Source organism: Aquarana catesbeiana, linkage group LG05 (assembly GCF_042186555.1).
Source record: "Aquarana catesbeiana isolate 2022-GZ linkage group LG05, ASM4218655v1, whole genome shotgun sequence".
In the NCBI taxonomy this organism is placed as follows: Eukaryota; Metazoa; Chordata; class Amphibia; order Anura; family Ranidae; genus Aquarana; species Aquarana catesbeiana.
The window spans coordinates 606,038,157-606,052,402 of NC_133328.1; the positions used below are offsets into that span (position 1 = coordinate 606,038,157).

At 50.3% G+C, this 14,246-nt stretch overlaps 2 protein-coding genes across 2 annotated transcripts in view; one reads left to right on the forward strand and one right to left on the reverse strand.

Annotated features, from left to right (window-relative positions):
- Nucleotides 1-12,253, reverse strand: part of MTBP (MDM2 binding protein) — a 101,727-nt gene extending 89,474 nt beyond the window's left edge. Inside the window, 3 exon segments of the mRNA XM_073632205.1 lie at nt 1,180-1,253; nt 3,593-3,664; nt 11,874-12,253. Of these exon segments, the coding sequence (XP_073488306.1) occupies nt 1,180-1,253; nt 3,593-3,664; nt 11,874-11,952 (225 nt within the window). The 5' untranslated portion in view covers nt 11,953-12,253.
- Nucleotides 12,254-12,484: 231 nt separating this feature from the next.
- Nucleotides 12,485-14,246, forward strand: part of MRPL13 (mitochondrial ribosomal protein L13) — a 119,735-nt gene continuing 117,973 nt past the window's right edge. Inside the window, exon 1 of the mRNA XM_073632904.1 lies at nt 12,485-12,636. Within this exon, the coding sequence (XP_073489005.1) occupies nt 12,610-12,636 (27 nt within the window). The 5' untranslated portion in view covers nt 12,485-12,609. The remainder of the gene's footprint in view (nt 12,637-14,246) is intronic.

Genomic DNA, 14,246 nt, shown 5'->3' on the forward strand with positions numbered 1-14,246 from the left:
TATTTTTTTTTTTTTTATAACTCAACCCTGCTTTAAACTTCTACACAACTTTATCCCTGACCTGGCTGGTGTGTTCCTAGGCCTTCATGATGCTGTTTGTTCACTAAGGTTCTCTAATAAACCTCTGAGGGCTTCACAGAACAGCTGTATTTATACTGAGATTAAATTACACACAGGCGGACTCTATTTACTAATTAGGTGACTTCTGAAGGTAATTGGTTCCACTAGATTTTAGTTAGGTGTATCAGAGTAATGGGGCTGAATACAAATGCACGCCAGACTTTTCAGATATTTGTAAAAAAAAAAAAAAAAATTCCTTCCACTTCAAATTGTGTGCCACTTTTGTGTTGGTCCATCACATAAAATGCTAATAGAATATATTTACATATTTGGTTGTAACATGACAAAATGTGGAAAATTTCAAGGGGTATGAATACTTTTTCAAGGCACTGTACATATTTGGGCCAATTTAGACAGGAGCCAATTACCCTACCAGACTGTCTTTGGAGTGTGAGAGGAAACCAGAGTCCCTGGAGAAAACCCACACAGACAGGTAGTGTCGTGGTTGGAATTCCGAACAGTGACCCTAGTGTTGCCAAGCAGAAGTGCTAACCACTGACCACTATGCTAAAAGTGGAACTAGTAGTAGTGCGTGCAGTTAAGCAAATACCTGGCAGGAAGGATGGTGAGTGACACCAGCACAGTGACATTTACCTAGTAGTCCAATGAACAGGTAGCAGATTAGACCACGACATCGAGTCTACAGAAATGCATCCTCCGAAAGTGTAATACCCCTCATTGTGCACAGCAGTAATAAGAGGAAGTACAACAGTGGAGCTCATTTACTGAAGCCGGAGTGCAAAATCTGGTGCAGCTCTGCATAGAAACCAATCAGTTTTCAGGGTTTTTTGTGTCAAAGCCTTAATGGAACAAGCTGAAGTAGGAAGCTGATTGACTACCAAGCACAGCTGTACCAGATTTTGCACTCCCCAGTTTTAGTAGATAAAACCCCAGTATGTGCATTACTTGAAATCTTTTGAGACATGAAACAGCTGCTATAGACATGTTCAAACTCTGTATTTAGCTGGAGATAGCCTTTACCTATGTTCTCATAGGATCTGTCATCCATAAGGTCAACTATATTCTACTTTTATAAGGTTGATAACAAACATTTCTTACCTGGAAGGATCCAAAGGCAACCTGGAGAGCAAAGAACCATTTTCTTACTCCTGGATCTCCGGAAAGGGAACAAGCTGAAAAGAACAATGAGAGGTTGGAAATGTCCAAGCTTACTAGAATATACTGTAGCTGTTACAATCACTGAGGATATACAGTAAATCCTCACTGCAGGTAGAAATGGTGAATTATATTTGGGTGTGAAAAATGTCACAATTTGATATGTGGGTTTTACATTTCAAGGGCCACAAACACATACAATTCCACTACCATCCCACAGTTTGTACAATCACAATAAATCCACTTCAGATAAAGTGGAGGGCTGGGCAGATTGGTTTTTGTTCCCTAAAACACCTAACCAATGTGTGCTATACTTCTGTTCTGTAAACACTAAATCTCCATCCCTCTGGGCTGTTGTAGCGGCGCTGCAGGAAACGTTGACATTTCTGCCACCACGCTTAGAGTGTGCGTTTAAAAGTAATTGTAAATGTTCAGAGAATAATAAACTAATAAAAATAACAAACGTGGTATACTTACCTGCTCTGTGTAATGGTTTTGCACAGAGCAGCCTCAATCCTCCTCTGCTCAGGTCACCTGCCGGCGCTCCTGACTCTTCCCTCCTTCAGAGTGCTCCCATAGCAGGCCGCTTGCTCTGGGGCACTGGTGAGTGGTCGCTTCCGAGCCCCGCCACCTGTACCCTCCATACTGGCTGTCACTGACAGCAGCGGGAGCCCTGTCATTCCACCCATTTTTTTTTTTGACATCAGTATCCTATTGCAGAGATTTCCCTTCACTTCCTGTCCCACAGCCAAACAGGAAGTTAGAGGAAATGCCTGCAAATTAAGGGAATTTCTTAGGGACCTCCCAGTCACCAGAACTAGAAACCCCATTGGAAGCTTTCCCCTCTATTACTTTTCTGCAGCCAATCCCAAAATTTGGGATTTTCTTTTACTTACACTGATCATAGTAAACGGGACAAATAGAGAGAGCAAATCTCCCTAACTGGGACACTGGGAGCAATAAAAACCCAATACAGGGCTTGACAAAATTTGCTTTGAATTGAGGAGCCAGCTAAAAAAGTTTGGAGCCAGATTTTCCACCCAAATCTACCCTCCTAGTGTAAACCTTCCTCCAAAATCCCCCTCCTAGCATAAACCCCCCCCCTCCTAGCACAAATCCTCCACCCCAATCCTCCCCTCCTAGCACTAATCCTCACACCCAAATCCCCTTTCCTAGCACAAGTCCTCTCCCCAAAATCCCCCCTTGTAGCATAAATTTTTCTCCCAAATCCCACCCTCAAACCCCCCTTCTATCATAAATACTGCCCCCAAATCCCCCCTCCTGACACTTCTCCCGTCCCTCGCCCCGTGTCCGCCGACACTTCTCCCGCCCCGTGTCCGCCGACACTTCTCCCGCCCCGTGTCCGCCGACACTTCTCCCGCCCCGTGTCCGCCGACACTTCTCCCGCCCCGTGTCCGCCGACACTTCTCCCGCCCCGTGTCCGCCGACACTTCTCCCGCCCCGTGTCCGCCGACACTTCTCCCGCCCCGTGTCCGCCGACACTTCTCCCGCCCCGTGTCCGCCGACACTTCTCCCGCCCCGTGTCCGCCGACACTTCTCCCGCCCCGTGTCCGCCGACACTTCTCCCGCCCCGTGTCCGCCGACACTTCTCCCGCCCCGTGTCCGCCGACACTTCTCCCGCCCCGTGTCCGCCGACACTTCTCCCGTCCCGTGTCCGCCGACACTTCTCCCGTCCCGTGTCCGCCGACACTTCTCCCGTCCCGTGTCCGCCGACACTTCTCCCGTCCCGTGTCCGCCGACACTTCTCCCGTCCCGTGTCCGCCGACACTTCTCCCGTCCCGTGTCCGCCGACACTTCTCCCGTCCCGTGTCCGCCGACACTTCTCCCGTCCCTCGCCCCATGTCCGCCGACACTTCTCCCGTCCCTCGCCCCATGTCCGCCGACACTTCTCCCGTCCCTCGCCCCATGTCCGCCGACACTTCTCCCGTCCCTCGCCCCATGTCCGCCGACACTTCTCCCGTCCCTCGCCCCATGTCCGCCGACACTTCTCCCGTCCCTCGCCCCATGTCCGCCGACACTTCTCCCGTCCCTCGCCCCATGTCCGCTGACACTTCTCCCGTCCCTCGCCCCATGTCCATGTCCGCTGACACTTCTCCCATCCCTCGCCCCATGTCCCAGCCCTCAAACACTGTGCCGCACGTCTGAATGAGCCCCATCTGTGAATGTTTATCTCATGCACTTGACAGTAGTAGTAGAGAGATCCATAGAATCTATAGAAAAGCCTGCGCAGTGACAACTTACCTGGTTCAAGAAGAAACCGGCAGAGTTTCTGTTGGATGCACATCGAGAAACCAAACAAATGTCAGATGAAGAGCTGTGAAGGAAGACGACTTACCTGGGAAGGTATCTGTGTGTTTGGTGGAGTAATCTTTCAGCTGACTATAAACCTCCTGCACGTCTGATAACCCTGCAAAGGAGGAAATGGAATGAGAATAAAAGCAGTAATCAGAGGAACATGTAGACTACGGTTACTGATCTCATCACCTGGAAATACGGGTTGTCAGGGAGACCCACAGCTTCACTCATTTCTGAGGAACTGAGAGAAGTGTAAAGCTCGAGGCGTTCCCTTTACTGGCTGCATAAGTGTCTATAGAAAGTAATATGGGCCGAGAGCAGCCAGGAACATAGTAGTAGGAGAGGTCATCAATGCCAAGTTTCCTTTGAAGCTGATCTCCAGTCTTCCATCTTTTGTACAGGCTCCTCCCCTAGCTCCTCCCCTAGACTGAAACCTCCCCTAGAATTTTCAGCAAATAATAATAGAGCCCAAAACCATTTCCTGCCTCGAGGATGTCCACCATCATTCAGCCAGACTGTCCCTGTCTCTTCCCTTTCATTCACCGGATTTTACATTTCTTTTCTTTCAATCATGGAGCTTTATCATCACATGTGGATATTCCCTCGGGAGGTCTCTGTGCAAAATACAACCTGCCTAGGAACACCCACTGCTCCAGGCTGACAACCTCCCATCAATATACATAACTCCTCCCAAGAACCAGCCCACTGCTTGCATCAGAGATGGGGGCTCTTGAGAAAAGTACTGTGTTGTTACCAGGAAGCTATGTACAGCCCCCTGCCAGCCCCTCCCACCAGCCATGATCTGCCTCTATTCCGTCAGATTTCGTAACGAATGTGACGTTCTGTCAAGGCCATCTTGGTACACCCCGGACACTACCACACTAAGCCTACATTCTGAAGTCGCCAAGCGGCCATCTTTTTACACCCACTGAAATCTTGCATTTCACACTTATTTTTACCACTAAGCTGAGCTTATATCGTGAAGTACAGTATTTAGAAGTCTGTGACTCTGTTTTAAAGTGAAATTTTAAAAGCAGTGGGGGTTGGTTTACTACTGGAGAGTGCAAAATCTGGTGCAACTCTGTGATCTCTGCATAGAAACCAATCAGCTTACAGTTTTGTTTTTTTTGTCAAAGCTTAAAGGATAAGTTCATCTCTGGGAGCACGTTACATCACACATGTCAAACACAAGGCCCGGGGCCGAATGCGGCCCACCAGGCCTTGTCACATGGCCCTCACACCCAGTTTTGCAGATGGAACGAGGTAGAACTCCATTCTGCAACCTCCGATTCTCACCCTCCGCTCCCACTTGTAAACACAGAAGCCTTCGGACAGCTGAGAGCTTTTCCCTCAGCTGCTCCTGGATCTAACAGATCCCTGCACGCATGCACGCACAGTGGGGCCAGATCTTCAGAACCTGAGAGAGAGAACGGGGGGGGGGGGGGGGGGGAATGCACACTGTGCATAGCACACCACTAAACCCTGCACTTCACACAGCGTACCCTTCAACCCTGCACTCCTGAACTCTGTACGTAGCGTAACCTGAACTCTGCATTCTATTCGAAGTGCACAAACTCTGCACTGGGGTGCACTCTGTACATAGTGCACCCCAGATACAACTGGCCCTTTGGGGGCAACCATGCTGCCGATGCGGCCCACAAAGAAATTGAGTTTGACACCCCTGTGTTACATGTTCCACTCGGTTTTACCGCCCAATAAACCATCCTCTCAAGACCTCCTGCTCTCAAGCTCCCTTGTCTCCTCCCATGCTCATCTCCAGGACTTCTCCAGAACCTCTCCCATCCTCTGGAACTCTCTACCTCAATCTTTCTGGCTATCACCTACTCTGGCTGCCTTTAGGCGATCCCTGAAAACTCATCTCTTCAGGGAAGCCTATCCCACCACCAACTAATCTTTTATCACTTCCATCAGCTCTTCCCCCACATTTATAATCTTTTGTACCACTTGCCCTCACCCTGTGCAGTGACGTGGTAGTTCATGGATTCTAAATGTCAGATTGTATCTTTTTACAGCATGTACAGGCACACATATACACTGATAGATCTGGAGGAGACATGTATGGCACCAGCAATCTGCTGATCGCGGGCACAATGCTTTACAGGCTCCAAAATAAATAAATAAAAAATAATAATAATAACAAATGCACATTTTTTTTACCTGCAAAATTGAACAAGTTGAAGTCAGAAGCCGATTGGTGTCTATTCAGAGCTGCACCAGATTCTGCGCTCTCCAATTGTAGTAAATCAACCCCTTTGTATTCTTTTGAAAAAAAAAAAAAAAAAAAAAAAAAAAAGGCGTTCTGTGATTGGACAAGGAGAGATCAAGACATTCATAGGCCCCTTGTCCAATCACAGAACACCCCTTATTCAAAGTATACAAAGAGGGGGGATATTCTAAGATCAAGGCAGACAATCTGGAGCAATGACGTTTGGCAACCAGCTTGTTCAGTTAGGCCTTTCACACTGGGGCGGTTTGCAGGCGTTATTGCGCTAAAAATAGCGCCTGCAAACCGACCTAAAACTGCCGCTACTGTTTCTCCAGTGTGAAAGCCTGAGGGCTTTCACACTGAAGCGGTGCGCTGGCAGGAGAGAAAAAAAAAAACTCCTGCAAACAGCATCTTTGGAGCGGTGAAGGAGCGGTGTATTCACTGCTCCTGCCCATTGAAATCAATAGGGCAGCGCAGCTATACCGCCGATGTAGCGGCGCTATGCGAGTGGTTTTAACCCTTTTTCGGCTGCCAGCGGGGGTTAAAACCGCACCACTAGCGGCCGAATACCGCCGCTAAAACTACGGTAAAGCGGAGCTAAATATAGCGCACTTTTAGCGCCGACGCCCCCACCGCCCCAGTGTGAAAGGGGCCTTAAGCTTTGAAAACGAAGGCTAGAAGCTGATAGAAGTTGATTGGTTGCCATGCATGATGTCTCCTGGTTCTGTCTGCTCCAGTCTTAGTAAATTCCCTCCAGTAGGTTTCTGAAAGGAGGAGGTGAACAGTGAGTGACCCTCTGTGATTGCTGTGCTCCGGTGTCCTATCAGATTACCGCTACCCGTCAGATTGTGTAACGGAAGTGACGTTCCGACCAAAAACTACTTACTGCACATGCACGATGTGTTCCAAACACTTCATGATCTGACGGTTGGTAGCGGTAATCTGATAGAACATCCATGCGGACATCTTACTACACCCAGCTACGTCCTGAACTTCAGAGTAATTTTAGCAATAAAGTAAGCGTGTATTAAATATATATATATATATATATATATATATATATATATATATATATATATATATATATATATATATATATATAGAGAGAGCGAGAGAGAGCGAGAGAGCGAGAGAGAGCGAGAGAGCGAGAGAGAGCGAGAGAGCGAGAGAGAGCGAGAGAGCGAGAGAGAGCGAGAGAGCGAGAGAGAGCGAGAGAGCGAGAGAGAGCGAGAGAGCGAGAGAGAGAGCGCGAGAGAGCGCGCGAGAGAGAGCGAGAGAGAGAGCGCGAGAGAAAGCGCGAGAGAGAGCGCGAGAGAGAGCGCGAGAGAGAGCGCGAGAGAGAGCGCGAGAGAGAGCGCGAGAGAGAGCGAGAGAGAGAGCGCGAGAGAGAGCGCGAGAGAGCGCGAGAGAGCGCGAGAATATGGACATGGATATGAAGCTGTTTTGATGTTACATATGGAAAGAAGCTGGACATCAGCGGTAGGAAGGTGGCGGAGGCCATGTTGGTACACCCCACACTGATCACCGCTAAACCTTTAGCCTTTCAAAATATAACAGCCAAACAGCATCACAGATGTCAAAATCCTATATTTACATACGCTCACTTTATTGCTAAAATAGCTCTGAAATTCAAGACGTAGCTGGGTGTAGTAAGATGTCCGCATGTGTGTTCTATCAGATTACCGCTACCCGTCAGATCATGAAGTGTTTTGAACGCATTTTGGAGCACAAGCGCAGTAATTATTTTTGGGTAGGAACGTCACTTCCGTTAGACGATCTGACAGGTCACAGTAATTTGATAGAACATTGGCCTCCACTGTGAGAACCTCATTGGTGAGGTCACCATCAGAGGATGCACATGGGGTATATGATTCAGGAGAGTAGGAGCAGCCTCCAGCGGGGCACACATCATCGAAGGTATTGTATTGGCACCAAGCTAACACCCTTCTTCAAAGTATTTCTCCTGTTTACCATTATCATTGAAAGAAAATTCCAAATTTTGGGTTGTCACCAAAACAGGAAAAGAGAGGACATCTTTCAATGGGGACACATGTTCTGGGATTCCCTCTCACTTCCTGGTTTGGCTACAGGACAGGAAGTGAAGAGAAATCTCCCATTCAGGTAGCGAAAAAAAGCCTAATAGGGGTTATAACCCTCCCTTACTTTATCTAAATGAACAACAAAAAAAAGTTTTGCCTTTAACGCTTTGCAATTCTGTACAGCCAGCATTATGCCCCGTACACACGGTCGGACATTGATCGGACATTCTGACAACAAAATCCTAGGATTTTTTCCGACGGATGTTGGCTCAAACTTGTCTTGCATACACACGGTCACACAAAGTTGTTGGAAAATCTGATCATTCTGAATGCGGTGACGTAAAACACATACGTCGGGACTATAAACGGGGCAGTGGCCAATAGCTTTCATCTCTATTTATTCTGAGCATGCGTGGCACTTTGTGCATCGGAATTGTCTACACACGATCAGAATTTACACGATCGGATTTTGTTGTCGGAAAATTTTATAGCCTGCTGTCAAACTTTGTGTGTCGGAAATTCCGATGGAAAAAGTCCGATGGAGCCCACACACGGTTGGAATTTCCGACAACAAGCTCCGATCGCACATATTCCGTCAGAAAGTCCGACTGTGTGTACGGGGCATAAGTGTTGTGATTAACCAGGGTGGATAAAAATCAATCATTACTTTTTTTTTTTTTAAATGGAAAAAAAAAAGAAAAAAAAAAAGATTTTTTAAAATAAAATGCTTTTGTGGTAAAAATCTAAAAGATCGTTTTCTATTTAAGATAATAATTCAGTTTATTCTGCATGAAATGGAGCTTAGTTGTGTAGCATAAGGCTGTATATTCTGCAATATTTACATTTTTGGTAAACTCATTCAATGAATCCAAGCTCTGCAAGCTGAGATTGCATCAATGCAGTGCATGCTTTCACAAATTTCACAGTAACCATGAGATAAAACAAAGTTCAGGAATATTCCTTTCCTTTATCCCATTGCTCTGCAAATCTATGTACACTACAAACTGTATGATTGAATCAGTTCTGATATCGCTGTTTTACTAACCTGACAGCTTATTATTCTAAATAGGAAACCTTCATTTCGTTTGTAAATATTAAAGATTCTAACTACCAGCAAGAATAAGTCCTTACATGTAAAGAGCACCTGTCATTTCAGATCCATCATGACAGCGCCTGTTAGCGGCATCCACTCACCTGCTGCCGCCACGTCCCTCTCCTTGTTGTGTCCCTGCCGCATCACCAGCCGTCCCATTAAAGTGAATGGGACTGTCGGTGAGTCACCAGCGGATCAGAGGAGGGGCCGCTGTGGGACAGAGAGGACAGTTGCTCTTTAAAAGTTATGATTTCAATCAAGTTGATTTAAATCAATCCTTTTTACTAGTGATTTAAATCAAATCCACCCTGGTTATAACCCTCCCTTACTTTATCTAAACGAGTAAAAAAGAAAAAAAAAAAGGTTTTGCCTTTACTTCGCCTTTAACGCTTTATAATTCTGTACAGCCAGTGTTGTGATTTACACCCTGGAAGTTCTTTCTCTACCAATTCCTGTCCAGCTCTGGAGGACTGTCTGTGTCCTGACTCCCGAATAAATGGAAGAAAGCATTATTTGATGGGCTGCATTTGACGGGCGCTGGTAGGGCTGCATTTGACGGGCGCTGGTGGGGCTGCATTTGACGGGCGCTGGTGGGGCTGCATTTGACGGGCGCTGGTGGGGCTGCATTTGACGGGCGCTGGTGGGGCTGCATTTGACGGGCGCTGGTGGGGCTGCATTTGACGGGCGCTGGTGGGGCTGCATTTGACGGGCGCTGGTGGGGCTGCATTTGACGGGCGCTGGTGGGGCTGCATTTGACGGGCGCTGGTGGGGCTGCATTTGACGGGCGCTGGTGGGGCTGCATTTGACGGGCGCTGCATTTGATGGGCGCTGGTGAGGCTGCATTTGATGGGCGCTCGTGGGGCTGCATTTGATGGGGGCTGCATTCGACGGGCGCTGGTGAGGCTGCATTTGATGGGCGCTGGTGAGGCTGCATTTGACGGGCGCTGGTGGGGCTGCATTTGACGGGCGCTGGTGGGGCTGCATTTGACGGGCGCTGGTGAGGCTGCATTTGACGGGCGCTGGTGAGGCTGCATTTGACGGGCGCTGGTGGGGCTGCATTTGACGGGCGCTGGTGGGGCTGCATTTGACGGGCGCTGGTGGGGCTGCATTTGACGGGCGCTGGTGGGGCTGCATTTGACGGGCGCTGGTGAGGCTGCATTTGACGGGCGCTGGTGAGGCTGCATTTGACGGGCGCTGGTGAGGCTGCATTTGACGGGCGCTGGTAGGGCTGCATTTGACGGGCGCTGGTAGGGCTGCATTTGACGGGCGCTGGTAGGGCTGCATTTGATGGGGGCTGCATTTGACGGGCGCTGGTGAGGCTGCATTTGACGGGCGCTGGTGGCGCAGCATTTGACGGGCGCTGCATTTGACGGGCGCTGGTGGGGCTGCATTTGACGGGCGCTGGTAGAGCTGCATTTGACGGGCGCTGGTAGGGCTGCATTTGACGGGCGCTGCATTTGACGGGCGCTGGTGGGGCTGCATTTGACGGGCGCTGGTGGGGCTGCATTTGACGGGCGCTGGTGGGGCTGCATTTGACGGGCGCTGCATTTGATGGGCGCTGGTGAGGCTGCATTTGATGGGCGCTCGTGGGGCTGCATTTGATGGGGGCTGCATTCGACGGGCGCTGGTGAGGCTGCATTTGATGGGCGCTGGTGAGGCTGCATTTGACGGGCGCTGGTGGGGCTGCATTTGACGGGCGCTGGTGGGGCTGCATTTGACGGGCGCTGGTGGGGCTGCATTTGACGGGCGCTGGTGGGGCTGCATTTGACGGGCGCTGGTGGGGCTGCATTTGACGGGCGCTGGTGGGGCTGCATTTGACGGGCGCTGGTGGGGCTGCATTTGACGGGCGCTGGTGGGGCTGCATTTGACGGGCGCTGGTGGGGCTGCATTTGACGGGCGCTGGTGAGGCTGCATTTGATGGGCGCTGGTGAGGCTGCATTTGACGGGCGCTGGTGAGGCTGCATTTGACGGGCGCTGGTAGGGCTGCATTTGACGGGCGCTGGTAGGGCTGCATTTGACGGGCGCTGGTAGGGCTGCATTTGATGGGGGCTGCATTTGACGGGCGCTGGTGAGGCTGCATTTGACGGGCGCTGGTGGCGCAGCATTTGACGGGCGCTGCATTTGACGGGCGCTGGTGGGGCTGCATTTGACGGGCGCTGGTAGAGCTGCATTTGACGGGCGCTGGTAGGGCTGCATTTGACGGGCGCTGCATTTGACGGGCGCTCGTGGGGCTGCATTTGACGGGCGCTCGTGGGGCTGCATTTGACGGGCGCTCGTGGGGCTGCATTTGACGGGCGCTTCATTTGACGGGCGCTGGTGAGGCTGCATTTGACGGGCGCTGGTGGCGCTGAATTTGATGGGGGCTGCATTTGACGGGCGCTGGTGAGGCTGCATTTGACGGGCGCTGCATTTGACGGGCGCTGGTAGGGCTGCATTTGACGGGCGCTCGTGGGGCTGCATTTGACGGGCGCTCGTGGGGCTGCATTTGACGGGCGCTCGTGGGGCTGCATTTGACGGGCGCTCGTGGGGCTGCATTTGACGGGCGCTCGTGGGGCTGCATTTGACGGGCGCTCGTGGGGCTGCATTTGACGGGCGCTCGTGGGGCTGCATTTGACGGGCGCTCGTGGGGCTGCATTTGACGGGCGCTCGTGGGGCTGCATTTGACGGGCGCTGGTAGGGCTGCATTTGATGGGCGCTGGTAGGGCTGCATTTGACGGGCGCTGGTAGGGCTGCATTTGACGGGCGCTCGTGGGGCTGCATTTGATGGGCGCTTCACTAAAAATGTGGGGTATACATGGGCAGTGCAAAGGGGGTGAAGCCAGGGGGGGGCGGCAAAATTAGGTTTCGCCTAGAGTGTTGAAAATCCTCGCACCAGCCCTGACTGCCAGACAGCTGATATTGTCAGTAGAAGAGACCTGCAGTATATGGGTCCCCATTATAAAAGTAATGAGCTGTGCGCTACCTGCGGGGACGGCCTGTTGCTGGTCCCGGGCTCCCTCCGTCCTCCTCTGCCAGCTGACGAGCAGCACATAGCGCTCCATACACCTGAACAGCTCCGCTTCACCACACCGGGAACCGGAACTTCCCCCTTTAGGAGACACACACAACAGAATCCGGGAAAATCAAATCGCCGCGCGAGTGACGTACTTCCGCCCAGCTGTCACCGCCTAAGACCTTCCCCCCGGCAGCATGTCCCCGGACATAAAGTTCCTCCAGCACACTGTCACAACAATGTGGTCACTAGGAATTAGTATGAGGTTACAATGTTCCCCCTGAACAATGTAGCAAAACACGTTTTAGTCAAAACCAACTTGTAAGCTGCAAGTTCGACTTGAGGAAAAAACTCATCACTAATCTTCAGATAAAGTGTCCCGTTATCAGATGTTGTAATGGAACGGTGAACGCCATTTTGTCATAGACCACACACCGTTCAATGCTAGGCAATAGACGCAGGAAAAATGTTTCCGCTACTGGATACACGAATTTCTCCAGCGAGAAAATACTCCCGACAGATCTCGCGTTTTGCGTATTCGAATGAATAGGGGGAGCCATTTTGTCGTAGACCCTATGATACGAAAGTCTAGGGGGATAGACTCACCAAATATGTCTGCGAAGATGGAGACATAAAATACTAGTGTGTGGACCTCTAGTGAATAGAGTGTCCTGTCCTGGCTGTGTGTCATGGTGACCTCCATGTGATGGCGAGTTACGGCAGAGCTGCCCAGGTAATGATGTCTGTTAGTGATCGGAGCCCTGGAGAAGCGTTCTCACATGGCTGCACGATACTAGCCATACACAGGGGCGGCTTTCCAGCGATTTCAATCACAATTAGGTCAAAGCAATGGGCTAAGGCTGCCCATACACTATACAATCTGATTGTACAATCTCCTTTAGATCTACAGAGGATATTGTATGTAAAATTGTTAAGGTGTATTACCCTCCCTAGGTGCTGCATACAGCCGCCAATAGAAATCCATGGCCTGGTCGCAGGTACGTGTGTAAACGCACAGATATGTGGCAGCCATGGATATCTATGGGTGGGAAAACACAGGGAATGTTCTGTTCTATGAGAACCCCTGGTCAGTCGTGTGCTGGAGGCCTGCAAAGACTCCGCGGATCCGAGCCGACCTGGAAATATCCGCGATGTGTGCGCCCCGACACCGCAATCCACCACTCCGGACAGTGTGACTGAACAACAGGCGTTTTATTGTCGTATTGGATAGAGTGGAGAGGGGATTAGAACCCCTGTCAGTTTTTATTGCTGTCTGTGCCCTCATTAGGGAGATTTGCCTTCTCTATTTGTACTCTTTATCATTAATGCAAAAAAGCGAAATAAAATACCACATTTTTGGGTTGTCACCAGAACAGGGATAGAGGAGAAATCTTCCATTGGGGACACTAGTTCTTTTGACACCCGGTGTTTTGTCAGATTCGGTGCTCCTGTCAGTTTTTTTTTATAACGGAAGTGTCGTTCTGTCGCCGCCATCTTGCTACACCCTGCACTCGTCCACAGTAAGGATAGAGGGAGAAGGCGGCGAGCGGACATCTTGTTACACCCCGCACTCGTCCACAGTAAGGATAGAGGGAGAAGGCGGCAAGCGGACATCTTGTTACACCCCGCACTCGTCCACAGTAAGGATAGAGGGAGAAGGCGGCGAGCGGACATCTTGTTACACCCCGCACTCGTCCACAGTAAGGATAGAGGGAGAAGGCGGCGAGCGGACATCTTGTTACACCCCGCACTCGTCCACAGTAAGGATAGAGGGAGAAGGCGGCGAGCGGACATCTTGTTACACCCCGCACTCGTCCACAGTAAGGATAGAGGGAGAAGGCGGCAAGCGGACATCTTGTTACACCCGCCGGAGTTTTGCTTTTCACACTTATTTTTAACAGTAAGCTGAGCTTATCTAGTGAAATACAGGATTTAACTAGTTACGGACCGTCCGCCATAGTTGTACTGCGGTAGGTCGGCTCACCTGCGCGAATCGCCATCATTGTACATCGGGTGCGTACGCGGCAACTTGTGGGCGCAACGCGAGGCAAAAAGGAAGTTCTGGACAGCCGCACTCCGGAGTATAGCCTTTATTTGTAAGAAGTCCAACAGGTACAAGCAACACTAAAAAATGGGACCAACGAACTGACGCGTTTCACACTTAACAGGAATGAGCTATGACTAAGCACTGTTAAGTGTGAAACGTGTCAGCTCGTTGGTCCCATTTTTTAGTGTTGCTTGTATCTGTTGGACGTCTTACAAATAAAGGCTATACTCCGGGGTGCGGCTCTCCAGAGCTTCCTTTTTCCCTTAATGTTGCTAATGCTTAGCCGGCACCTGGTG